Source organism: Annulohypoxylon maeteangense, assembly GCF_022496945.1.
Source record: "Annulohypoxylon maeteangense strain CBS 123835 unplaced genomic scaffold GGS22scaffold_16, whole genome shotgun sequence".
NCBI classification, from domain to species: domain Eukaryota; kingdom Fungi; phylum Ascomycota; class Sordariomycetes; order Xylariales; family Hypoxylaceae; genus Annulohypoxylon; species Annulohypoxylon maeteangense.
Genome location: NW_025953263.1, coordinates 936,483 through 961,109, shown reverse-complemented (window position 1 = coordinate 961,109; position 24,627 = coordinate 936,483). Strand labels below are relative to the sequence as shown.

Sequence of the window (24,627 nt, the reverse complement as noted above, 5' to 3'; positions counted from 1 at the left end):
TAAATAAATAATTTAGTTAAATAATTATATATTAAATTTTTAATAATAAAATTAAAAATTTTATATAAAAATTATAATAATATTAATATAATTATAAATTTTTAATATTTATATTATAATATATAAAAATTATAATAAAATAAAATATATTTATAAATTTTAATATTTTTATTATAAAATTCGTTTTTAAAATTTTTTTTATTTTAATAATTTATTAAGAGTAATATTAAATTTATAGTGTACTTTAGTTATATTTATAATGTTAATTACATTATGGCGAATGCGAGTTTTCGAACGGTATTTATTTTATTATATAAATTTTTATATAAATTAAAATATTTATAAAACGTTTATTATAATATAAAAATACTAAAAATATTTAATTTTTAACTTAATATTCTTTTTTTAAAATAAGTTTAAATTATTCGTAAAATAAATTAAATAAAAACGTATTTTAAAAGTAATTAAATGCATTAAAATATATTTTATAAAAAAATGTAAAAAATAAAATAATGCTTATTAAAAATATATTAAAAATATATTATAATAAAAAGTGGTGACGAGGTTTAAAATAATAATTATAAAATTAAAATAATATAAACTTTTTTAAATTTAAAAAATTATAAACTTTTAAATTTAATTTTTAAAAAAGTGTAATTAATTTTATTTAATATAAAAAAAATAATTAATAAAATTTTTAAATTTTAAATAAATTAAAGTTATTTTTAAGGTAAAATAATTAATTAAAAATAAAAACGTAAATATTTAAATATATATAAAAAATAAAATTTTAAAGTTTAAAAAATATTTAAATTTATATATAAAATTATATAATAAAACGTATACTTTTTAAACTTAAACTTTTAATAAAACTTCGGCTTTTTAAAATAACTTAACATTATAAATATAATTAAATTATATTATAAATTTAATGTTATTTTTTATTAAATTTAATTAAAAACTTTTTTTTATTTTTTTTTTAAAATAATAATTTTTTTAAAATTTAAATAAAAACGAAATATTTATAATAAAACGTTCGTAATTATATAATTTTTAATTATTTATTTTATTTATTTATTATAAATTTATTTATTTAATATTTTTAATTAATTAAATTATATAAAAAATTTATATAATTATTATTTATTTAATTACGCCGGTTTAATAATTAATTTATTAATTATTAAATTAATTTAAAAATTAAATTAAAAAATAAATAAATAAATAAATTAATTAAAAATAAATAATATTAAAAATTAAATAATTAATTAAAAAAATATATTTAATAAAAAAACGTAATAATCGTAAATATTTATATAATAAAATTTATATTAATAATTAAAAAAATTTATAATTAATTTAATTTAATTAATTTAAAATTAAAATTTTAATTTTAAAAAAAATAAAATAAAAATTTATTTAATTAAAAAAAAATTTAAAAATTAAAATAATTAAAATAATTAAATAATTTTTAAAAAATTAAATTAAAATTAAACTTATTTATTTAAATAAATTATTTAATTAAAAAATTAAAATTTTATAATATATTAATTATTTTTTAATGAGTAATGTTAGTTGCGTAGTATAAGGTTTAGTTAATTTCCCGCGTAATATCGGATAAAAGAAACGTTGTTAAACGGTGTATATTTCGTTTTATATAAATTTATATAAGAAAATATATATTTATTTTAATTTTGAACTTTATTTCGATATTTATTACTTTTTCGATATTTTTAATTTTTAATTAATTGTTTTTTTTTTAATTTTAATTTAAATTTTTAATAATTACGATTATCGTAATTTTATTAAAAGGAAAAATTAAATAAATTAAGTTATATTAAATTTAAAGGTGGAAAAAACGTTATATCGTTTAATTTAAGTTAATTTATATTAAATGTAATAAAATTAATATATAAAACTTAAAAGTAAATATTTCTTTTTAATATAATTTTTAAAATTAAAATAAGTTCGAAATAATTAATTTTTTAAATTATAAATAAATTAATTTAATAATTTTTAATTAAGTTAATTTCGAAAAGTTTAATATAAAATTTAATCGATAAAAAATCGTTAAAAAAAAGTTAATATAAAAAAAAATCGGGTATAAATTTTTAAAAAAATGTATAAGTTTAATTACGTTAACGAAAAATAACGCGAAAAGTTTATTTTTAATAATATATGTAATTATATAACTTTTTATATAAAAAAATAAATACTCGTTCGAATAACGTTAATTTAACGATATTACGCGGGAAATTAAACGAATTTTATATTACGCGGTTAACATTATTTTTTTTAATAATAAATTTAAATTTATTCGTAACTTTTTTTAATTAAATTTATTATATAAAATATTTATTAAATTAATTATTAATTAAATATTATATTAATTAATTTATTTATATAAAAATTTAATTAATTTAATTAATTTAAAAATTAAATTTTTAATTTAATTTAAAAATATTTAATTATTTATATAATTAAAAAATTATATTTAAATTTAAATAATTAATTATAAAAAATTTTTAAAAAAAATTAAAAAATCGTTAAAAATTTATAAAAATTTATAATAAAATTAATAAAAAAAATTAAAAAATTAAAATTAAATATAAATTTAAATTTAAATTCGAAAAAATAAATAAAAAAATAAATTTAAAATAAATTTAAAAAAAATAAAATTAAAATTAAAACGAAAAAAATTAAAATTAAAAAAAAATTATTATTAATAATATAAAAATAATTAATTAAACGTTTTTATAAACGCGAAATAATATAAAAAAATTCGAACGAATAAATATATTAAAAAATTAAATTTTTATATAAAATAAAATAAATAATAATTAAATTTTAAATATATTTTAAAATTTAAATTATTATAATTTTTAATTAAAAAATTTTTTAATATAAAATATATATTTTTTTATAAATTAATAAAATTCGAAAATTAACCCGATTAAAAATTTCGAAAATTTCGATAAATGTTAATTTTTTTACGTTTCGTTACGATATAATAACTTTCGAAATTCGGGTATAATTTTATTTTAAATGGCTTTAAATTAATTACCGCGTTATAATTTATTTATAACTTAAAAATAATTCGAGTTTTTATATAAATAAAGTTAAAAATTCGAACGCGCGGTTAATTAATTTAAAGCTTATTTACGTAAAAATACGTATAATTTATTAAGCTTTTATAATAATAATAACATTAATATTTTTAAAAGTTTTAAAATTATAATAAAAACATTTCGATATAACTTTAAAAATATATTTTAAACGTAAAACTTAATTTAATTATTTTTCGTAATTAATTTTTTAACTTTTAAAACTTATTTTTTTTAAATATAAAAACGTTTTAAAAACATAATTAAATTATTTATTATTAAATAAATTATTTTATATTTTTATATATTTTTTATAATATATTTTATACATTTCCATTAATTCGCGTTATACGCCGCGTTATTTTATTAAAATAAAAAATATTATTATTAAAATTAATATATTATAATTTATATTTAAATTTTAAAACATTTATAAATCGTTACGTAATTAATTTAATCGTAAATAAGTTATTTTATTATTATTATTATTAAAATTAAAGGAATTTAAAAAGGTTTTAACGCAAGCATGCCTTAAACTACGTGCTGTAAAAGGTGTGGGACAAGGATAAAGGGCTTTGATTGGTCGAAAAAAGGGTGTGGCGGGGGAGTACAACAACTTTTACAGCGTACGTAAGCTGAGGCCACCTGAGATAAGTATAATCGTATTTTTTTAAAACTTTAAAGCTCGGGTATAAGCTAGCCACAACGCGGCGATTAATTTCAAACCACTTAAGATAAGTCCCTACGTTTCGGTGCGACACAGTAAAACCCTCGGAGCTCGGGCAAAAAGTAGTTTAAGTTACTTCAAGCATTGGCACAAGCTATCGTCACCGTGGCACGTAATGTTTATAAGTTCGCCGAGATCAATTCTACCGTTATGGTAAATCACTTGCCTGTTGGGAAATAAACTTTCTTTACTTGGCCACTTGGCAACTTGGCAATTCTTAGCGGCTGAGAAGCTAAAGCTTGTTTCGACGTCGATATTTAGATTGAACTAATTCAAGTTTTCGGCTGTGCTATCATGAGGATCATTAGCAGCATCTATGTTATTGATATTTCCAACCTTCCCTCCGGTATGGTTAGTTAAAGTTCGTCCAGTCCTGTTGGTCCCAACTCTCTATGCTGCCTCTCTGCCTCCCTGCCTCCCTTCCGTCCCTCAACCGCTCAACCCCTCTGCCCCTTATCTTTTTCGTATGCATACCATGCTTCGCATAAAGATTATTCAATTGGACTAGGGAACCCTTGCTACCCTCCACATGTTCTTGTTTCCCTTATCATGAGTTATTTAACCACTTATCCCCTAATAACCTATCCGTATGTTATATCTCCCTTCCCTACACCCATACGTTGACTTACATACATATCGATTTCATCTGTATGCCTGAGGAGCCGGCTGGGCGATGCTACCTTCCTCTATCGCCAAGGCTTGCGTGTTTCCCTCTGACCAATGATGGTTGGGGCAACTGACCTTGGCACGTTCCTGGGGTTCGCCGACGTAGCGTTTTGACCCGCAAACGGCTTGTATCCGGAGCACCATCGCTCATCCAGACTAGCCTTGCCCGCTGGAATTGCGACCGGGAAGTACTACGCACTGCGTATTGGCATGGCCGCGTTATGGATAAACAGCCCGCCAGCCTTATCTCTCCGCAAGGTCTGGTCAGGCGTCGTACGTATACGCCCCAGCAGGAAAACGGAAGCCCAAATACCCGCTAGGTTAAACTAGGCAGATGATGCATTTTTGTTGGCATGGCTTTCGCCATCCCTTGGCAGCTGAGACGGCCTTCCTAGATATATCAGGAAGGTGTCGTTGCATCTCATGTCACGAACCACGTCCAGGATATATCACATTCGACAGATGTTAGCATGGTGATGCCTTAGTGGAAGCCCCCATCAACTTGTCACCGACGATTAGGTATCGGCCCTGTTTACCGCGCCCTATCTCTCTTCATCATTATTATTGTTGTTGTTGTTGTTGTTGCTCTGTCCTAAATGGACTTGGAGATCTTGTCAGGACTATTTAATACCTCTTGATATCCTCATCTTTCGGTCGTCTATTACCACAGGTTACGGAAACTCTAGCCATTTGCTTCCTAGCCATTGGCTCCAGCTCCTCTCCCGATAGAACACACCTTCATCGCTTTTATCCTCTTAGGGAGAATATATGTTGCCAAATTCAACATGCAAATTCCGATCATCGCTAGTGCCCTCTTGTGCGCCAACCTGGTGCTCGCCGCCCCTGGCACGTCCATGCGTAGCCAGCGAGCGAGTGACCGCATTGCCGAGAGAAGAATCAATCGCTCTTCCAACATCAACCAGCGCGTTGACAATGAATTGGGAGTAGCTAGCAAGAACGGCACCTCTCATGTTGAATACAGCTCTAACTGGGCGGGCGCTGTGCTCATTGGCAGCGGCTACAAGACTGTGACCGGCACATTTGTCGTCCCCACGCCTAAGGTACCCTCTGGTGGCAGCAGCTCGACGACTTATTCTGCGTCCGCTTGGGTCGGTATCGACGGTGACACCTGCCAGACTGCTATCCTACAGACTGGTGTTGACTTCACCATCCAGGGGTCCTCAGTGACCTACGATGCGTGGTTCGAGTATTATCCCGATTATGTTTGTTTTCCCTATTTTATTACATTTTCTAAATTTGAAACCCCATTCACGAATCCGTTCTCACGATGAGGAAGCTTTGGCAAACGATCGCCTAGTACATGGAAGCCATGACCGCTGACCCAAAAATATAGGCTCATGATTTCTCTGGCATCCCGATTAAGGCTGGTGACACTATCACCGTGGTACGTATGGAATTTGTTATGGAGATCCACCATCTCTTTTAAACCAGCACCGACATACTTATAATTTCACAGACCGTCACTGCTAGCAGCACAACTGCCGGAACGGCTGTCATTGAGAACGTGACAACTGGCAAGACTGTCAGCCACAGTTTCTCTGGCGAGTCTTATGCACTCTGCGAGACCAACGCCGAATGGATTGTCGAGGACTTTGAAAGCGGTGGCAGCCTTGTTAGCTTTGCAAACTTCGGAACTGTCGAATTCACCGGCGCATCCGTTAACGGTGGCACCGATACCAGCGGCGCAACTATCATTGACATCCAGCAGAGCGGCAAGGTCTTGACTGACTGCTCGGCTTCCGGATCCACCGTCACCTGCGCATATTCGGGCTAGGTTCAAGGCCCCTATGGCCATGCTTAGCAACCACTGTAGCTTATCTTCCCAAGACGCTCGACAATTTATCATCCAAGGGTGGGATAATTACATAGGTGCTTATCGGATTATATAGTCTATCAGCTTAGCTCTGGATTGAACATTTCCAAATACTCAGTTCCGAAAGGTTCTATCCTCTAGAAGGAATAATACTGTTCATTAACTGATTTATTCCTTTTTCACTGCCAAACCTGTCCATCTTCGAGTTGGCAATATAGTCTTTATAGCCTAATGTGCAAGTGAAATGCATACATGTAGATAGGTAGCTAGCTTGAAGCACTTTATGTACCTTTTAGTATATCAACTACGCGGGACCGATTAAACTAAGTGAAACAATCCACCGAATGAATCAAGCAGCTAGCTGCCTATTAGGAAGTCTGCATATTGCTTAGGTTCAACCATTTGGTTAGGTACATAAAAGAAGCCAATTTAGTGATGGTTACTGCCTAAGTACCTAAGTACCTAATCAGTTACCTAGTATTCCTAGTGGTCTAGTCAACATCCCCTACCATGATATGAAACTACGAATACGTTTATAGATGATAATATGCATGGTGAGTATGCATCTAGGACGCGAGAAGTTTTCGATCCAGTTCTTTTGGTGCGACATGAACCTTCAGACCACTAAGAAAGACCAGAGAGCTGGGGGGTGCATGAGTTATATAAACCCTTAAGATGGTAGTAGAAAACTTACCCGCACTCTTCCGTCAACTCTGCTTTATCAGCCAACCTCATATCGAAGCACATCAGGAGAGTGGGAACAAGCTAGGTTAAGGACAGATAAGTGTCCGACGAACATGTTTGATTTTAATGCGGCAACGTACCTTGCTGATTTCCAACCAACTAATATCTAGATACATATATGTCAGTTCCGAACCTACCGAAAATATGGATAGTTACACTTACTTCTACCAATGCAAGTTCGGGAGCCGCCACCAAAGGCAAAGAAGAAACGCTCTGTAGAGTAGGTAGGTACCTAGTTAGAAGGAGGTTTCGCAGCTATTATGTCATGGGTAGTAGCGGGATCATACTTAAGTTGTTTTCGTTCCCTTTATCTAACCACCTCTCAGGGAGGAACTCTTCGGCATCTGGGCCCCAGATGTCTAGTACCCGATGAATAACCCATGCGCTGGTCCCAACAACCACCTACTCAATTAGCATATATCGCGCGAGATATGATAATGGCAATGGATCTTACGCCGGCCGGCACGTAATGCCCGTTAATTGTCATACCGCCTGGAGGCACATCCCGGTCGAGAATGTCGCCCGCTGCCGGGTACAGGCGCATTGCTTCGTATATAATGGCCTGGAGGTATGCACATGACTCCGCTTGTTTAAAGGTTACGGGAAGGCTCAATTCTCCTTTCTGTCTCTTGCTCTCCAATTCTTCTACCAGGCGATCGTACTTCTCGGGGTGTTTCAAAAGCAAGTAAATGATTGCTCTCAATGATGTTGATGTCGTGTCAGATCCGGCAAATACATTCGTAGTCATCATGAAGGCGATGTTCGTATCATTTAAATCGGGTTTCTCCTTTTGTACCGAGAGGAGTTGGCCGGCGATATCCTTGTAGTCGCCGCCCCTGTCAGTGCGAGCTTGGACCTCCCTAGTGGCAAACTCAAAAAAGTATGTGTTGCGATCATTAGCAGCTAGCCAGTTCCCAATATATGGCATGAGCTTTTGGTGCCACCTATACAACTGGGGGGCATGTCGAATCCACCCGATCGATCGTAAGGCTCGTTGTATACGAAGAAAGATCCCGTTATCTTCTCCGACCTCCACGTACCCGAATGGTCGCGAAAAGCTTATAGAGCCAATGACGTCTGGAGCAGGGTGGTTAGCGCCGATGAAGCTCATAAGCTATAACATAATGCTCAAGGTTAGGGATCGCCGTTCAATACCAACAGCAAATAATTGCATCCAATATCCTAAATCAATCGGTTGACCGTGAAATGCCTTCAACCTGTCCACCAATGCGTTGATGACCGTATCAACATGAGGTTCGAGGTAGACCATGGAGTCCATAGAGTAAGAGCGGGCCACGAGTCTACGCTGCTCCGAGTGGATCTTCTCGTCTCTCTGGCCAGCCAGGTCGAACGGTCGCGTGCCTTGGAGCACAGAGTATGATTGGGACTTATAGAACTTGTTCCCCGCTCCTAAAGCAATGATTAGAGTGATGGAAAAGACCCTGGGATGATCCAACCCTACTGTATATTTCTCGAAATGCCATAGGATCTCCTACGCTTCTGTCAATCGCAAAGTAACACGTCAGTCAGCTGCTCTATTCCGTACGTGGCCCAAGTAGGGATGTATGGACCCGTATAGACATACAATGCGTTCGGACTGATGCGAACCACCGTGCCGTAGGTCTTATGAAGGTCTACGAGTTCACGATGGATGCGTCCTCGCCTAGAGATGAAAGGGTAGTATAGCCAAGTAATCTTGGCGACGAAAGGACCCGGGATTCGGGCAAGAGGCGAAAAGAAGCATTCATAAAAAACATAGACGGCCACGAGGACAGTGAGGAGGACAATAGCCCCATGTGGACTCATATGCAATGCGTCTGGTTCCATGATGATTTTATTTGATCTATGAAATTCAGAAAACAAAATTAGCTGAGGGGATAGCTGGTATTTATATTGCAATATAAGTTAAAGCGACTCCATCATTTAATGACTTGACCGCAGCATATACACGTTAAAAATAAAAATTTACCTAATGACTTCATTGGTAATGATGGGGTCCGGATGCAAGAGTCTTAATGTTGTGAATTCTAGAAAAGAAGAAGAAGAATAAGAAGAAGAATCTAAGTTTTAAGCTATACTAAAAAGATATAATAGGTACCTACCTAGGTACCTAGTTATCTACTTACATGTACCTACCTACCTAACAGCTTAGGTACTTAACGCTAGAAGGCTCGAACCTGGTTCAGCCACGTTGAAGTAAAGCATCCCCGTAGAGTCAATTAATTGATTGGGTGCATCTCTTGAGAACCCCCCCCCCTTCATCTTCGTAAACTACCTACCGACTGGACCCGGAGCTTCGCAGACGTAGCGAAAACGTTCTGCATATTTGGTGTGGCTCTTATTTAAACCGTACCGCTTCGTTTATTTTCGTGGAATTTCTCTACGTCGATCTTTTCATTAAAGCCAAAAACTGCAAACTGCGTCAACAACCTTGGTACAGCGATACGTAGGTAGCATTATCCTTACCGGCTTCCATCTCTTCCAAAGATTTACCCTTGGTCTTCTCAATGTTATTAATATGTATAATTGCCATGAGTTGGTCTGCCCATAGTATCTTACCTCCTTGACCACAACCCACGCGTATGCAACTAACGCCCAGTTGAATATGCAGAACATCAGAAAAGTTCTCCAGCCGATATTGTTTATCGCATGGGGGGTGATTTGCGAGAATACAAAGTTGAATAGCCATTGGGTGGCCGTCCCGACTAGAAGATGTTAATAATGTTGGCTATCTCGTGGGGAAATGGTGAGTATCACCTGCAACGCCTGCCTCGCGTATCCTGGAGGGAAATATCTCACTCATGTAAATCTATAGGTAAGTATCGGAGCGTTAGACCATAGCCAGCAAAATTCATATTCAAACAAGAGTTCAACAGCGTCGCTTACCCAAGGTACTGGTCCCCATGATATGTTATAGCTCACTGGTTCATCGCAAAGCGTTAGAATGAGGTTCTCGTCACTAAACATTTAACGATACTTAGGTACCTACTCGCTTCGAGGTAGACCATGGCTACTGCCGCAGCGCCGGTGCTAGTCAAGGGCTGAGAGGCGACTGGGGGGTGAGTAGCTGTTAAGCAAGCTATGATGAGCATGTATGCGCCCATGAGAAACGCCCCTCCAATGAGTGAGCCACGACGCCCGATCTTCTCGACGAGGAACAGCAGGAAGAATAGACAAGAGACAACCTTGACAACGCCAAAGAACCCGCTGATCAGAAGGCTCTGGTCACCGGCTCCAACCGCTTTGAATATCTGCGGGGCGTCTGCAGCGGTCAGTTTTACCCAACGATACCAGAAACTTGGAGAGAAAACATACAGTAAGCCAAGCTAGTGTTGCCAGTCAATTGTACGCCTTGTCTCTCTTATCAGCGCGGACGGGATGAGTGGATTTTATGGCTCTAGTCCTACCTATCTGCAAGGTGATGACGATGATAAAGCGGAAACGGTTTGCTGGAAAGAGGCATTCTTTTAGTGTAAGGCCCTCGGTAATGCGCTCTTCTTCTTCAATGCCTGCAATGATTTCCGAAAATCTGTCGGCCGCCGTTAGCTTTCAGCCTACGAGTAAAACATTGTTGATAGCATTTGACATCATCATACTCTTCCTTTACTTTATCATTATCTTCGCCGCGAACCCAGATGAGCGATTCCATCGCCTCCTCCCTCCTGCCCGACTTTGCAAGCCACCGGGCGCTCTCTTTCGTAAGTAACATCCCCAAACCCAATATGCCACCAGGGACAAGCTATGAACACCTTCCGCATTAGCCGGGCGCGCATTCTTATTTTCGTAATCATCTCCGGGGGTGTGGTGGTAGAATTATCACTGACCTGGAGACCAATAGGAATCTGCCACTGTTGCGTCGTTGAACGTAAATGTTGCGATACACCGTAGTCGACCCAGTAAGAAGTCATAACCCCAAGCGTAAAGAAGAACTGAAACATACTTCCCAGCTGACCTCTAATCTGCTTTGGGGCCATCTCTGCGCTATACACTATCAACTGAAGTCAGCGGTTGCTCTCTAAGATGCGTTGGCGATCCACCTAGAGGCCGCCGATGAGAACATAAGCTTCGTAGTATAACTTACTTGGAATGATGACCGTGGCCATTCCAACCCCCACCCCGGAGATAACGCGAGCGACATAGAAGGCCGCCAGAGAGTGCGTGTTGATGACTTGGATGATGGCTCCGACGTTGAAGATGAGCGAAGCTAATGTGATAGACCAACGACGTCCGAATCGAGCAGTGAAGGGCCAGACGAAGAAGCATGAGAAAAAGGCTGGCCACTCAATTATTAGCATTCCCCTTTCTTTCCACCCGGGGTTCGCAGTCGACTAGATATTGACCTACCTCCAGCCTGCAGAAGACTCGTCGCATTGGAGCTAACACTAGCTTGGTTCGCCTTTGTAATGCCGAAATCGTTCTGAAATGATGGTAGTGTAAGGACACCACCAATCACTCCCGTATCATAACTAATCGACTCATGGGTAAGAAACTCCTCATCAAAGTAGGGTGGGTATCGATGACAGAGAATAGCTAGAGGAGCAAGGCTCGGTAGACAAGAGACAACTCACGCGAACAAGAAGCTGCCGATGCAGCAAAGGGCAACTAAATACCACGCCCTGAACGTGCCTACATTTGCACCCATGGCGAAGATATTATCGACGTGGAGAGATACTTGAGAATCTCTTCTTAGAACGCTTATGTCAGAATTTTGATATAAGCTGAACAACGATGACAGAACCGATGATACACAAGCGAGTTAGTGTCATTTATAAGATGGCTAGATTATATGCCTACATAGGTATTTATATCTGCTAAGATATATGATTAACATACGCACCATTATGAATTGATAGTTAAGTACCGTTTCTTAGAGTAGCTTTTCCAACCCAGAACCCACAAGCACCACCGATTAAGGATACGTACCTAGTATTACACAATAAAGGGGTCTGTGCCGCACTTTGTATTGGGTATGTAAACATACTACTAGGTACGTATACTACTCTGCTAACTACCTAGGTAATTAGTAGGTAGAAACTTCCGTCGCAGGTGGTCGTAGGGATTCATCCGGTTCATTCTTGTGTCATCTGCGCTAAGAATTGCGAGCTCAAAAGTACCCCTGCGTACTAGGGTAGGTTGGTTCTCTTGGCGTGAGGTCCGGATGTTGGTAATACTCCCTAATACCCTAATAGGTTATATGCAGCATTACTCACAACCTCGTGTGGTTTACGGTTCACCAAGACCGACGGAGATAGGACAGAAGCAGAAGTCTTGGTGAGACGTCCCGAAGGATTGGATTAACTCTGTAGCGATTGTAAACGGTGTAGATCATTGGACTCCTTCTCCTTTCATTGGATACCCCCACAAACCTGGTCTCCCTATCCCCACAAGAACCCCGGTTTCTGCGATCTATTTAATTAGGCAGAGCCCTCCCAGGCCAGCCTCGACTAGTGCCATCGTGTGGTTACACTTGAGTGGGAAGAGTGGGAAGAGTGGGAATGTATTTGCGTCTTGCTTACGGTTCTCGGTCTTGTCGGTCTGTCCACCTTATGATTGGGCGTGTAGGTTAAACCTTTCCATCACTTAGCTCTCAAACGATATTCGGCATTCGAAGACCAGCTCATTATTAGGAATTACCTAATCCCGTCTCAGCTGGCGGTTGTGTTAGGTGTGAGACGAGGCTTTGACTAATGAGAAATGAGGAAGGGGTATGACTATTGCCACCAATGACCGAGGCTCTGCGTCCTCTGCGTCCTCTGCAGGTTTCTAGAGACCTTCATGAACCGCAGAGCCCGCAGGCCGGGTCCGGGCCAATATCTACGCCTGTATCTATACCGGACTCGTTGAAAAAGCGCGCAATCTGTTCTCAATGTAGGATAAGAAAGGTAAGTGGATGGTTTCTCAACGTCTGGAAGACGATGCAAAGGCATCCGAATATTTAGTAGCAGACATGCAGCTCACACGCATCTCTCATCGTCCCTAGGTGCGTTGCGACGGCCGACCAAATATCTGCCAAAACTGTGATCGGTTGGGGTTTGAGTGCTCCTTTCAGCAGTCACCTGGTAAATCGCCCGGAAAATACGTTGTGAAGCTGCCCGAGAGGCGTCGCCGCATGCAGGCTTGCATCCAGTGTCATTCTAAAAAGACCCGCTGTCTCGGAGAGTTGCCGAGTTGTTCGAGCTGCGTCAGAAGGAATCGGACGTGCGTTTATCCCAGGACTAAGAAGCACGGAACTATCGCCCGCGGAAATGATCTGGCTGGGGTCTCCGAGGCCGACGGCCAAGTTGCGGAACAACGCTCCGGCGGTACCTCCCCGACTCAGGGAATCATGATGATTGGCCCAGCACAGGGGCTTACCCTCGATCACGACGTGACCTTGGCTCTGATGGAGGACTACTTCAAGCACCTGTATCCCCTCCCATCGTTTTCGTTTCTTCACAAGCCGACATCTCTTCAGAGATGTAGGGACCAGACGATGAACGGGACTCTGAAGCTGGCTATCTGCGCCATCACGGCGCTGCAACTCCACCGCACTGCATTATGCCACGATCTATGGGCTCAACAGGCTGAGCAGTTGATACTACAGCAGATGGGACGGGCATCTATCTTCAACTTGCAAGCATTACTTCTTATCATCCGTTACAGGATCGAGAGCGGCGAATTTCCAACGGCGTTTATGTTGGCTGCGTTGGCCGCTCGAACGGCCTTAGCCCTCCGCTTGAATTACGAGCGCCCGGAGCTCCCTGATGTCGCGCAAGAAGCACGTAGGCGACTGTTCTGGGCTCTCTACTTGCTCGATGACTTCTTCTGTGTGGGACTGAGAGAGTTCGAACTATACCCGGAAGAGACCATCGCCATATTTGTAAGGCTTCACCAATCTAGAAATTTCAACAAAAGTTTCCACTAATTTGATATATCACCATTAGCTTCCTTGCGATGAGGATAACTTTGAAGCGGGCCGGCACGTACGTACTGGCGTGCTGCGACCCGGTCCTGAGTCACGCGGGAATGCCACCGTCATCGGCTTACGAGGCGTATCTCTGCGACTAACGTCTGTGCGGCGGGCTGTTATGAGGTATAAATACGGGTTCCTCCTCTCCCCTTACTTCGCGTCTTAGGCTTACATGCGATGCCGTATAGATTTAACCGCAGGGTCGGGTTAGGTGATGAATTATCTTCGACTATTGGGGAAAGTATCTGGCGATTCGAAGAGGAGCTGAGATTTCTCGGGGCAGCACTTAGACCCAACGAACAGTACTCGGCGGTGAACCTAACATCGTCTGAGTGGCAGGCGCAGTTCATAATGCTGCACATGTCATGGCACCAGTGCCATTGTGACATGTATCGCCTAGGACTCGACGGTTATAGTGAGGCAGCTCCCTCACCCGTCCTTCTCGCCCTCCACCCCCGAGACAGAGCTGGGATGCAACTAAAGTGTCTCGAACATGCTAGAAGTATTATTGGGATCGTTTCCGACTTCTTGAACCACGGGGACGGCGAATTGCTCCTTGAGCGCGACGCCGCCGTCTGCGCCTTCGAGAGTGCTCGTCTGCTCATGTTTGGTTCTCGAGCGGCTTCTAATTTGGATGTAGCTATAGGCAAGGCCAAACTATCACTGAAACTGATCACGAGGTTTTTTCCGTATTCTGCCTCGACGCAGCCATTAGTAGGTTGTCAAATTCCTCGGCCCTTTGGCCATGTCATCCGAGTTAGGTAATGCTAAATGTTCGCAGCGAAAGGACTTGGAACGGTTGATAGCGAGCTACTCGGTCCGTCTCGCCTTACAGACCCAGAAAGCATTCTCGGAGCCAGAACCACCATCGGCTCGACCCTCTACGAAGGTCTCGCAGTACGCAACCTCGCGCCAGCGACTATCAGTCCAGAGCCTGCTGCTGCAGTCGGACTTCGTTGACGATAGCAACGAGATCGCTGGTCCTACTCAAACAACCGAGACTCCGACGCTCCCCAGCAGCATGCAGACTTCCTTCCCAGTTGGGGTAGGTGACGAGGTGTTAGCTGGGGCTGCTACTCCTAGAGATCATTCGTGGGGGACGACAGGCCCGGGAAACAGCCAAGTTTCACCAGCCGGGCAGTCTCTGGATGCCGGGCAGGAGGGCGCAGGGCTCATATTTAATCCTTGGATGGGATTTACTGGACCGGAAGATATGTACGGTGTGTCTAGCCGACCCCCAGGACCGGACGACGAGTTCTGAATACAGATGGCAGATAGAGGGCCTGGCCTGTATTAAAATATCAAGATGCAATAGATTTAATATGTATCTAGCTATGCAGATAGCGGCTGGCGCGTCGTTCGACAAAGCAATGGGGTATTCGGTAATTGTGTATAAATAGGATCTAACTTATACATCTAGAGATCTACATCCTGCGATGCTCCTGTTCGCTGTTCGACTACGAGTTCTACCTGAAATTCCTTTGTAGATAGATACTCCCACCTCTATGATCAACCCAAGCTATTCACACTGGGTGGTTGGTAGGCTGAATTTTCTAATTGGCATCTAAGGTATTATTTAAAAACTGTATTGATCGCGTAGACCTGGCTTTTTTGAAGCTATATTATTTAACGATAATGTTTCGTATTACTGCTGCCGATCGATGATTTCCTCTTAAGTTCACTGGCAGTCAATTTCCCATGTATATTCCATAGCTTGGGGGCTGATGGAGTTGTCTCGTCATCAGTGTGACTTTCCTCATCGGCGTCTGAAGTGTGTAAGTCGCTGGTCTCAACCTCCACACCCTCGTGAGGAACTTGCTGTGGGGAAGTCATCGAAGCCGTCTCGGTAGCGTGATCGCCAACACTGTCGTCACCAGGTATGGTAAATATCGTCGAAAGCGTGGATTTCTTGGGGGGTGGCTCTTTCGTATTCTTGGAACCGGTAGGTGTCACGGGCTGGGAGAAATCAAAAGAGTCAGGCTCCGTGGTAGAGGATAGGATAGGACTAGTTCTGGGCCCTGTCTGTAACATGTGACCTTTCGGGAATCTCTTGATCTTGATCTTCGGTTTTGCGTGCGTGTGGCGCGTGGCCATCTCAAGGCGTTCCTCCTCATCCGTATCGTCGTCTGTTATTTTGTACGGATTTTCTTTGGCAAGGCCGTGATGGAGCGGGTTTGAAAGATTGCTCCCACTAGACCTTCGGTGACGGTATTTCAGCTTGTCTTTTGTCGAAAGGGACCACGCCTGAGCTGAGCCGGGTGCTAACGTTCCGTGACTTTCTCCATGGGTTCTCGCTAACGAGCCGGTGGCCATCCTTCGTAGGTCGACTTGACTTTTACTGAATACGACGCGGGCCCGCAAAGCATGGACAGCACGATCCAGAGCTAGTTCGACAGCACAACGGTCACGTATGCGAGATAATTTAGGCCAGGTCGCTCGCTCGCCCAATAAGCATGAACGCATCATGAACTCGGTCGTCGGGTTCTTTAGCACCTTTGGCAAGTCCCAAACACCCATAGCCGGAAGGATATTAATGTCGCCAGAGTACTTTTGGCTCAGGATCGACCGTAGCTTACTGACCAGGGTTGGGAATATACCAATCTCGGCCATGAACTGCATCCTATGTAATGCTTCGCTCTTGGCCAAGGTAGTGATTGTATGTAGCCAATCGGACTCTTCCCTATAGATTGTTTCGTGGCGTGCGCCGGAGGGCGTGCGCGTCACGTCATCTTTGGTAAGAAAAGGAACGACGTGGGGATTAACCTGCGAGACGATGAAGTGATTGACGTTGAACATTTCCGCTAGCCTCGTCATTGGAAGGTCGCTGTCGACAGATCCATCGATCCACATCTGCGGAGTGGGATTCCACGTACTGTGTTCGCCAGTCAAGGGGTTCTTGACCAGTAGGGGCGCGGCACTGAAGACGAGCGGAACCGAGCACGACGCCGCCACAGCAGACCATATCATAACATTAGGTGCCGTGACGTAGTTGAGTAGCCGAGGTAGCTCATAGATGGATGCAGACGAGACACAAATGTTGCATATTCTCCGGGTACGGTTGTATGCTTCTTGAAATGTGATGTCGCCGAGCAATTCACGCATCACGCGTGTCAAATGCTTGATATCGGACCAGTTGCCTTCCGTGAGCAACCTCCGTAGGTGGCCTAGAAGGCCGTCTTCATTTCCATCCTCTTCAAACACGGCTAAGTCGCCATGCGGAAATTCTTTTAGTAATTGAGGGATCTCGTCATCGGTCCTTGAACAGACAACGGAGCAGACGATGGAACCAGCAGAGGCCCCGGAGATGATACGTGGCAATAGCCTTGCCTCAAACATAGCTTTCAATACCCCGATATGGGTCATACCGAACGTACCCCCGCCGCTCAGTAGGAGGGCGCTCCGGCCGAAGCTTTGGCGAGCGTAAAGCACGGCGTCTAATAAGTCCTTAGGACCCAAATCATCCGGGAGACGGTGAGCGCTCTGCTCGACCAGGGTCGTAATTGTCTGCAAGGTAGAATCTACGTACCGCTCGATCAACTTCTTGGTACCGCAGTAAGAGTGGCGGTAGAGGTCGATATTGCCCATGCCGCCTAGATCGCGCGACAGAGCTGTTCTAATCAAATGCATCATAGCTCGCATATCGCAGTAAGCGCGGGCGTCGTCTAGCTCCTTTAAGCGCTTTTCCAGGAGGTCGGGATTATAGTCGCCGGACGAGATATCTAACTTCCATTCTTCATTACCCTCGAGGATATCTAGCTCGTGTGCCACTGCATCCCACTCTCTATAGGATTCCGCACTCTGTAGTCGCGCGGATAGTATTTGTTTGCGCTCCTCGAGCTGTCTTCTCTGCACCCTCTCTTTAGGCGTCAGACCGTCTCTAAGGTAGAGAAGACCGTCTAAAACCCTGGAGACGGGGTCGACATCTGGGGGTGGATAACTCGATTGACGCTTGTTTTTCTGCGAGTTCTTAGGGGTGGAGGGTCGGAGCGAGGGGATAGACGGAAGAATGTCTACGGTATGTGACATTGTGGAAGCTCCGCGAGAAAAAGAGGTGCTATCGCCTTAATATATCTTTTGGTATATTTCTCATCCTAGCCTACGTATCCGTCCGTGTTCGCGTTCGTGGTGGTGATGGTGGTGGACTCTTGATCGGCTCTTGAGGTTGATACCGCGACTCAAGATAAGGAATCTGGGAAGATCCGGAAGAGTTCTAAATCGGAGTCGAGAATTGTAGTTTGTGTAAGGTGTCGTGAGTAGGATAGATACTACGCATGGCGAGTAAGGAATTCGCAATCTACAACTAGATACTACACGTAGACACTACTAGGTAGATACCGAGTAGATATCCGGAGAAGGTATGATACGCAGATAATAAAATATGAATTATCGACTCCAAAGTATGTTTCTATAAGACAGCCCAACCTTTCTCAATTTTCGTACTACGAATGATGTACTATGTAGGGAAGGTAAAGAATGCTAGAACGTGGACAGACGTAAGAAATGCGGAAGCAATGCTGGGATCCCTACCAACTACATAACCATGTGAGCAATAAACAATTGGATCAGGTATCAGGTGGGTCAGAAGACAGGGACCCCTACTGTACCTTTGTGTGGGGTTTCACGAGGGGTAATGAGTGCGGGGAATACCTACTGCTACTAGGTAGGTATATAGGTATGTAGGTACATGTAGGTATGTGTAATATATACATGTACAACGGAACTTCGAGGGTTAGATGTCAGCGCATACATATGTACTAGGGCCCTACTTTCGGTGCCTTGGACTTTTACTACCCAGTGTAGACTATGGACTTTCTATCAATCTGGTTGCAAAAGAGGAAACGGAACTCCGAAGTTTATGTCCGACGCCTTCTTCTACCCAGAAATGTCCGGCTCCCGAAACCTCTACATGATGGAAATGCGACCCCTCGGGTTTGCCTAGCTGCAAAACCCAATCACGCATTTTATTTATGGCTAGGAAGCCGTCTTGATTCCCAAATACGACCAAAGTTGGATTTCTTATGAGTTTCATTTCAGCTTCAACCTCTTCACGATCGGCTTTTCCTCCGTGGTTGCTAGTTGACGACGGAGACACCCCTCTCTTCCTCTTCGACCGGCTCGCTAACGGATTTGAGAAGGACATAGTCGCTAAATTAGTAATAATGCCTAACGGAGGCGAAATCAATAGGAAGCTGCAGCGAAATCGAATTAGGTTGTCAACACTCTCTAGGAATGTCTCGTCGCGTCCCACTCCTTCGGATCGGTCAACAGAGCTATGATTATGTTTTCGATGAATTAGCCTATGCCGTGATAATATCTCCTTGACGCCTTTCCGAATCCTCTCTTCCTGATTAGGAGAACGAGACCTTGGATTTTCACGAGTCTTTGACAATGTCGTGTCCTCGTCCCCGCCGACACGCAAGCCTAAAGACTTCCTCGGCGAGGAGGGAGTGGTAGATATGATTATCTGTTGTTCGGCAAGGTGCTGTGCTCGTAACCTGATGTCTGCAAAGGCTGTATGGGCGGCGGGCGAGGCGAAGTCGGAAAGGAAGGAGTCGAGAGGGGGGAGCTGGATCGTCACCATGGCACCATACGAGTATCCGGCAAGCAGTAGGGTTGGGTTAGGGTTATGCTGAGGAGGGCTCAAGTAATGCACGTAATACACGAGGAAACCGGCAACGGACTTGTAATCGGCGCGTTCGGGTTTTGATGTCCACGAGGTACGACCGTAGGAAGATGATGCGCCTCTGTCATTGTAAGTTCAAATATTATTTATTTCCGCTCCTCCTGTCATTCTTATTATCAACGAAATATGATACGAACCTAAAATTGAACGTCGCAACTACAAAGCCAAGATTAAGCAGTGTATTAGCAACGAGATGTACAACTGGATCGTCATAAGATCCTCCTAACGGCGCGTAGGGATGTGCAACAACGGCGGCGTGTTGATGCCATAACGTATCGGAAGGCCCAAGTGGTCCATTTAAACACGCTGGATGATAGATTCGGCAGTCGAGCTTGGTGTTGTCGTGTAAGCTAGGGAGCGTGAAGCTCAAGCTGGGGCGTGGGAGCATTCTTCAATTCACTCGAGCGAGGGAAAAGTCATCATGTTAAACTCAACGGATCTTGGGTCGAGGACTAAGGAGATTAAGAGATAGTTCTTAAAGACGACATTTAGCCGAATCATATACGAGATAAGTCGATAACATATCCGTCTCACTGCTAGGGTGCCGTGTGTATATGTGGTTGGGGATAAGGATGGAGAAGGGGGAGGGGTCAAATAGATCATACATACATGGTAAGCTTTGATAAACTGGGACTGGGGCTGTGGGGGTTGTATTAAACTCTGCTCTATTAGGAGGAGGCTAACTGTTTTTGGTTCGAAGGTGTGCGAAATGAAACATGACCTATGTTAATGTTATCAAGCCTTCTATCTGTTCCACTTATCCTACCGTCTAACAAATTTACCTGTGACAAGTAGCTTACTTACCAATCACTACCTACATACATGTGTACATAGATGACTCTTTTTTGGTTATACATCGAACGTAATATAAAGCATTTAGGTACTGCATGAAGTAGATATGTAACGAAAGAACGAAAGCATCAGTTGGTATCTCAACTACATAGTATATCTCGACTGTATCCCTCGCTAGGTAACTGAGGACTCTTAACACATGCATTATCCGTGCGCCTTGCCAGAACCAACTCCGATCCAACCAATGATATCATGTCTTACCCCTTAAGTACTGCTTATGTACGAACAATTGATGTTCCACCCGGTCATCTATTATCGTTTGAACGATACTTCTAAGATCCCGCGATCCCCAATCCCACCCTCGACCCAAACCTCTCTGACCGGCCCCCATCACGCTCGCGATCAACAGTTGCCCTCATTCGTCGCCCCTCCATTAAACCTCTTAGGCCTCGCTTCTGTAGGCCGATGACGCTACTTAGTTCTCCGCTCCATACTTCCCTAACGGCGCCGCGCTCACTACCGCCGAGCTCGCTACTCCACTCGCTACCTGATACGCTCGTCGTAGCGCTAAGCTCTTCGGGTTCTGGCCTCGCCCCAGATACGCTGGTGTTGATCCGGAGAACTTCTAGAGCACCAGTTGCCCCGCCGGTACTAGACTGAGACACAGACATTGATCGATCATGGAAGGGATTGATGGGGTCACCAGCCATAGACGATTCAGCCGTATAAAAATTAGGGTTCATACTGCCATCAATCCCGCGACCCCCACCCGCTGCCATGGCCGTGGCGTTGAATACAGCTGCCGCGTTGCGCGAATCAAGGCGTGCGTGAAGACGCTCGACTACGGCTTCCAATAAACCGTCTATCTTATAGGGTCGTGCAATCTGCAATAGTGAACAGAGAATCTGTGGCGTGCAGAGGGGTGATGATGGAGGAGGCAGCGCTGACGCGTAGAGGAAATGGAGGAGAGCCTGGACAGTTGGGCACGTATGGGGGAGGTATAAACATCGGGGTCGAGAACTAGGCGGCAACGATGCAGGGGTTGGCGCCGAATTTATCGCGCTCACATCTGCCAGCCCACTACCGCCGGATGCGGAGGTACCCGCCGTACTGGGTGGCTTGAGAGACCCGGCAGAAGATGTGTTATTCAATGTAGTGGCCATCGACAAACTGCTGTCGCCTGTGCTCCTGTTTGATTGCGTGATTGTTACCGTAGACATACGGGCGCCTGCTTGCCCCGACATGCCTGTTCTGAGCGTTGCCGAGTCACTGCCATCCTGTGTAGCAGCGCCCTCACGGAGTAGCTGCACAAAATACGGACCCCACCGCCGTGCGACTATTCGAGAATTAATGGGTATGCGCTCCCCGTGGAAGCATAGAATATCCATATCTGCCAACTCTCGCAGTGCCAAGGCTTTCTCGCCTAGTTCTTCGGCGGCGCGCATATGCGACCTTCCTCCGCCAGTCCACCCAGCCTTTCGAGCTATGCTCAAACCGGGGGCCGTGAAGGGGCTGCTGGAAGATATGAAGCCGGCCAGCGGTGACGTCTTGCGCGGGTTATCGTAGAAACCGAAAGCTTCCAGCTCAACCATGCAGACATTAGAAAAATTAATCCGGCGATGGTTGTAATCGTCCACCAAACTCCTCTTACGATTTCCAAGAATCACGAATATATTCCGCCTGTTCCACAAGACGCCTCTGTTCCAGCTTCCTTGACTAAAGACGCTACCGCCAGTATCGATGCGCACCCAGGTTAAATTTCGAAGATCCAAAGCCCACAGGGCGTATTCTTGTTTCGAACTGGTAAGATACGTGCCACTGACAACAAAGTATGTGTCGATAACACCTCCATTTGGGAACCGCAGGCCGGGGGGAGAATACGTCCCTGCCATTGGCTTTTCGGCGAGCGAGCCGTCCGAGCCCCGTATTTGTAACTCCAGCTTTACATCTAGAAAGTTATAATTCGAGTAAATGAGCATCGACGAGCCGGGCTCTTTAGCCTCTTGGCTGATTACGCTCTCTTGGCGCGAGCTACCGATATTCGACTTGCCAATTTTAGCAGTCACGCTCGGCGGCAGAGGCGCGACTACACTACGATATGCACCGCAGGATTTTCCAAGAGACTGCGTCGAGGTCCATTTTAGACTGCGAAGGTTAAAAACACTAATCTGCTCGATGTAATGATTGGCTCCGTCCTGGCCACCGACCACTACCATCTCGGCCCCGCCGGCGCCGTCTATATTGATACCGATCCGGCCTTCGTTCGGATTTCCAGTAGATGGATTGTGCTGCAGGGCAGACAAGGGCGCCTTGTGAGACGAAAATGTCGCAGAAGATGACAGGATACAGGCGCAGTGAGCATACCGACCCTGTGGGGCATCTTGAGAAGGAACGTAAGTCCACCTCTTAGTTATAACATCGTAGATATATATATCAGACATTACGGTCACTTCGGGTTGCTGGTCCGGGGATGCGGATGTAGGTTGTGTGGCAGTCGGCGACATGCCGCCGTAGCAGACCATCTTGGTATCTCCTAGAGCACACATGGAATGAAAGTACCGGGGCGGAGGAATGTCTCCGGTGGTTTCAAGCTTACTCCAATGCCTCCTGATAAGATCTAGCTCATAAAGATCCGATGTGAGGGGAGCTGGCCTACTTCGCGACAATATCCGTCCACCAAAGACATATAGCTTATCCCCTAAGACTGTGGTTGTGGCGCCCACTAGAGGGCGAGGTTCTTGACCAGTTGTACGATGAACATTGCACATCAACCCGGACAGGTGAGCGGAAGAGCCCGAAGTTGCGGGAGTGCCAACGGCCGCGCCGAGAGCCGGGGTCCTGCTGGTCGACGCAACCGGGGGAGACGGCCCAGCCGAGAGGGGTCCATTACTTCGGGGTGTCAAGTTATCTTTCTGGCCGTCCCCACCGTCAGCTCTCGAGGAGCTAGCTATGCTACTTTGACTACTGCTCATGTCATTTCCACCGCTGTACATCTGGGTTGAAGCCATCGACGTATTGGAATCCATCGTTTTCGTCTGATTGCCCACGTCTGGTTCGTTGGCGGTGTCGTTGTCGACTATGGCAGTTAGGCTGTCTTGCAACTGGCCGGACGGTGCTGAAGGAGTTACAAGACTCAAGGGGGATAATGATGGTGGCGGTGGTGCTGGAAGTGGTTTCTCGAGACTGTCCTGCAAACTCAAATTTCTAACATGTTGTGGAGGCACCGGCCTGGATAGAAGGGGTGCTGAATTGATCTCCGAGGCCGTAGAGTTGGAGGTTGATGTTTTAAAGGCTAGTCTCGATGGTGCTCTGGCAAACCTACGAGACTCTTCCCGAGTCGGGATTGCTTTCCTAATACCTCGGTAGACGTCGGAGAGGATATCAGAGGGCGATTTTGAAGGTGCTAATCGACGGTCTTGGTCGTCTAATTCACTCTCGTGTGCGTCGTCGACTGATTGTGGACTATTTTGGCGGTCTGATTGACCCGGAGTTAGACTAGAATTAGACATAGACATATTTGACCACCTCCCTCTTGGCCGCAGATTCACGGCAAATATTTGAGGCTGAAGAAAGGAGCTGAAAAGGCGAGGAAGATGAGCCTCAAAAAGTAGATAGGCGGTAGATAGGTGCCGTAAACCCGGATGAGTACTACTCTGTTATGATGCTAGGGCGACCGGGGGAGCAGGGCCGGGAAGGTCATATTAGAAGAAGAGAAATTCTGCACCAGGGTTGATAGAAAGCAGGGGATGTTTTTCCTTCTTGCCCGACAGCTCGATAATAATTCCAAGCTTGAAACGAGGACACGCTGACGACGGAGCCAAGGCTAACTAAGTAGCCACAAGGCGGCTCCAGACCGGGGGGGGAGAGACGGGGGGGGGAATGCCACAAGAAGCTTGACGAACATGGAGAATTACTATTTTCATACATAGTAGAGGCGGTATGCCGTATGGGACTATGAGTATGGGAAGAATGGATGACAAGTACCAGTGGTTCAATGGGTTCGATCATCAATGACTTACCTTAGTCCTTAGTAGACACAAGAGGTCCTTGGTCGACGTCGTAATTGGCAATCTTAAATACTCCGTCGGCGCGTCGGCGCGTGCGTTTTCCCCTGTCTTCGTTTTACCG

At 43.3% G+C, this 24,627-nt stretch overlaps 7 protein-coding genes across 7 annotated transcripts; 2 read left to right on the top strand and 5 right to left on the bottom strand.

Annotated features, from left to right (window-relative positions):
• Positions 1-4,962: 4,962 nt before the first annotated feature.
• On the top strand, positions 4,963-6,664 carry GGS22DRAFT_51268 (peptidase A4 family-domain-containing protein). Its single transcript, XM_047967294.1, has 3 exons — positions 4,963-5,720; positions 5,852-5,902; positions 5,975-6,664. Exons 1-3 carry the CDS (start codon positions 5,283-5,285, stop codon positions 6,290-6,292), a joined length of 807 nt encoding a protein of 268 aa, XP_047816230.1. The 5' UTR covers positions 4,963-5,282; the 3' UTR covers positions 6,293-6,664.
• Position 6,665: 1 nt separating this feature from the next.
• GGS22DRAFT_51282 (cytochrome P450) lies at positions 6,666-9,087 on the bottom strand. Its single transcript, XM_047967295.1, has 9 exons — positions 8,661-9,087; positions 8,538-8,575; positions 8,231-8,485; positions 7,530-8,152; positions 7,363-7,477; positions 7,238-7,288; positions 7,156-7,181; positions 7,026-7,096; positions 6,666-6,973 (listed from the first exon to the last, which is right to left on the bottom strand). The coding sequence occupies exons 1-9, from the start codon at positions 8,900-8,902 to the stop codon at positions 6,898-6,900; spliced, it is 1,497 nt and encodes a 498-aa protein (XP_047816229.1). The 5' UTR covers positions 8,903-9,087; the 3' UTR covers positions 6,666-6,897.
• Positions 9,088-9,417: 330 nt separating this feature from the next.
• On the bottom strand, positions 9,418-11,717 carry GGS22DRAFT_191562 (putative MFS sugar transporter; the record flags this gene model as incomplete). The annotated part of the gene is made up of 13 exons (XM_047965142.1): positions 9,418-9,485; positions 9,542-9,575; positions 9,635-9,780; positions 9,833-9,884; positions 9,962-9,996; positions 10,065-10,337; positions 10,391-10,426; positions 10,483-10,604; positions 10,672-10,814; positions 10,900-11,063; positions 11,157-11,348; positions 11,420-11,541; positions 11,644-11,717. The coding sequence occupies 13 exons, from the start codon at positions 11,715-11,717 to the stop codon at positions 9,418-9,420; spliced, it is 1,461 nt and encodes a 486-aa protein (XP_047816228.1).
• Positions 11,718-12,263: 546 nt separating this feature from the next.
• Positions 12,264-15,403, top strand: GGS22DRAFT_170838 (fungal-specific transcription factor domain-containing protein). The gene is made up of 5 exons (XM_047962513.1): positions 12,264-12,957; positions 13,056-13,934; positions 13,999-14,147; positions 14,213-14,738; positions 14,806-15,403. The coding sequence occupies exons 1-5, from the start codon at positions 12,799-12,801 to the stop codon at positions 15,283-15,285; spliced, it is 2,193 nt and encodes a 730-aa protein (XP_047816227.1). The 5' UTR covers positions 12,264-12,798; the 3' UTR covers positions 15,286-15,403.
• On the bottom strand, positions 15,404-18,483 carry GGS22DRAFT_170836 (patatin-domain-containing protein). The gene has a single exon (XM_047962512.1). It carries the CDS (start codon positions 18,048-18,050, stop codon positions 15,651-15,653), a length of 2,400 nt encoding a protein of 799 aa, XP_047816226.1. The 5' UTR covers positions 18,051-18,483; the 3' UTR covers positions 15,404-15,650.
• A 175-nt stretch (positions 18,484-18,658) lies between these two features.
• Positions 18,659-20,496, bottom strand: GGS22DRAFT_170833 (Alpha/Beta hydrolase protein). The gene is made up of 3 exons (XM_047962511.1): positions 20,408-20,496; positions 19,847-20,319; positions 18,659-19,770 (listed from the first exon to the last, which is right to left on the bottom strand). Exons 2-3 carry the CDS (start codon positions 20,093-20,095, stop codon positions 18,826-18,828), a joined length of 1,194 nt encoding a protein of 397 aa, XP_047816225.1. The 5' UTR covers positions 20,096-20,319; positions 20,408-20,496; the 3' UTR covers positions 18,659-18,825.
• A 335-nt stretch (positions 20,497-20,831) lies between these two features.
• Positions 20,832-24,014, bottom strand: GGS22DRAFT_191558 (uncharacterized protein; the record flags this gene model as incomplete). Its single annotated transcript, XM_047965141.1, has 1 exon — positions 20,832-24,014. The coding sequence occupies one exon, from the start codon at positions 24,012-24,014 to the stop codon at positions 20,832-20,834; it is 3,183 nt and encodes a 1,060-aa protein (XP_047816224.1).
• Positions 24,015-24,627: the final 613 nt, after the last annotated feature.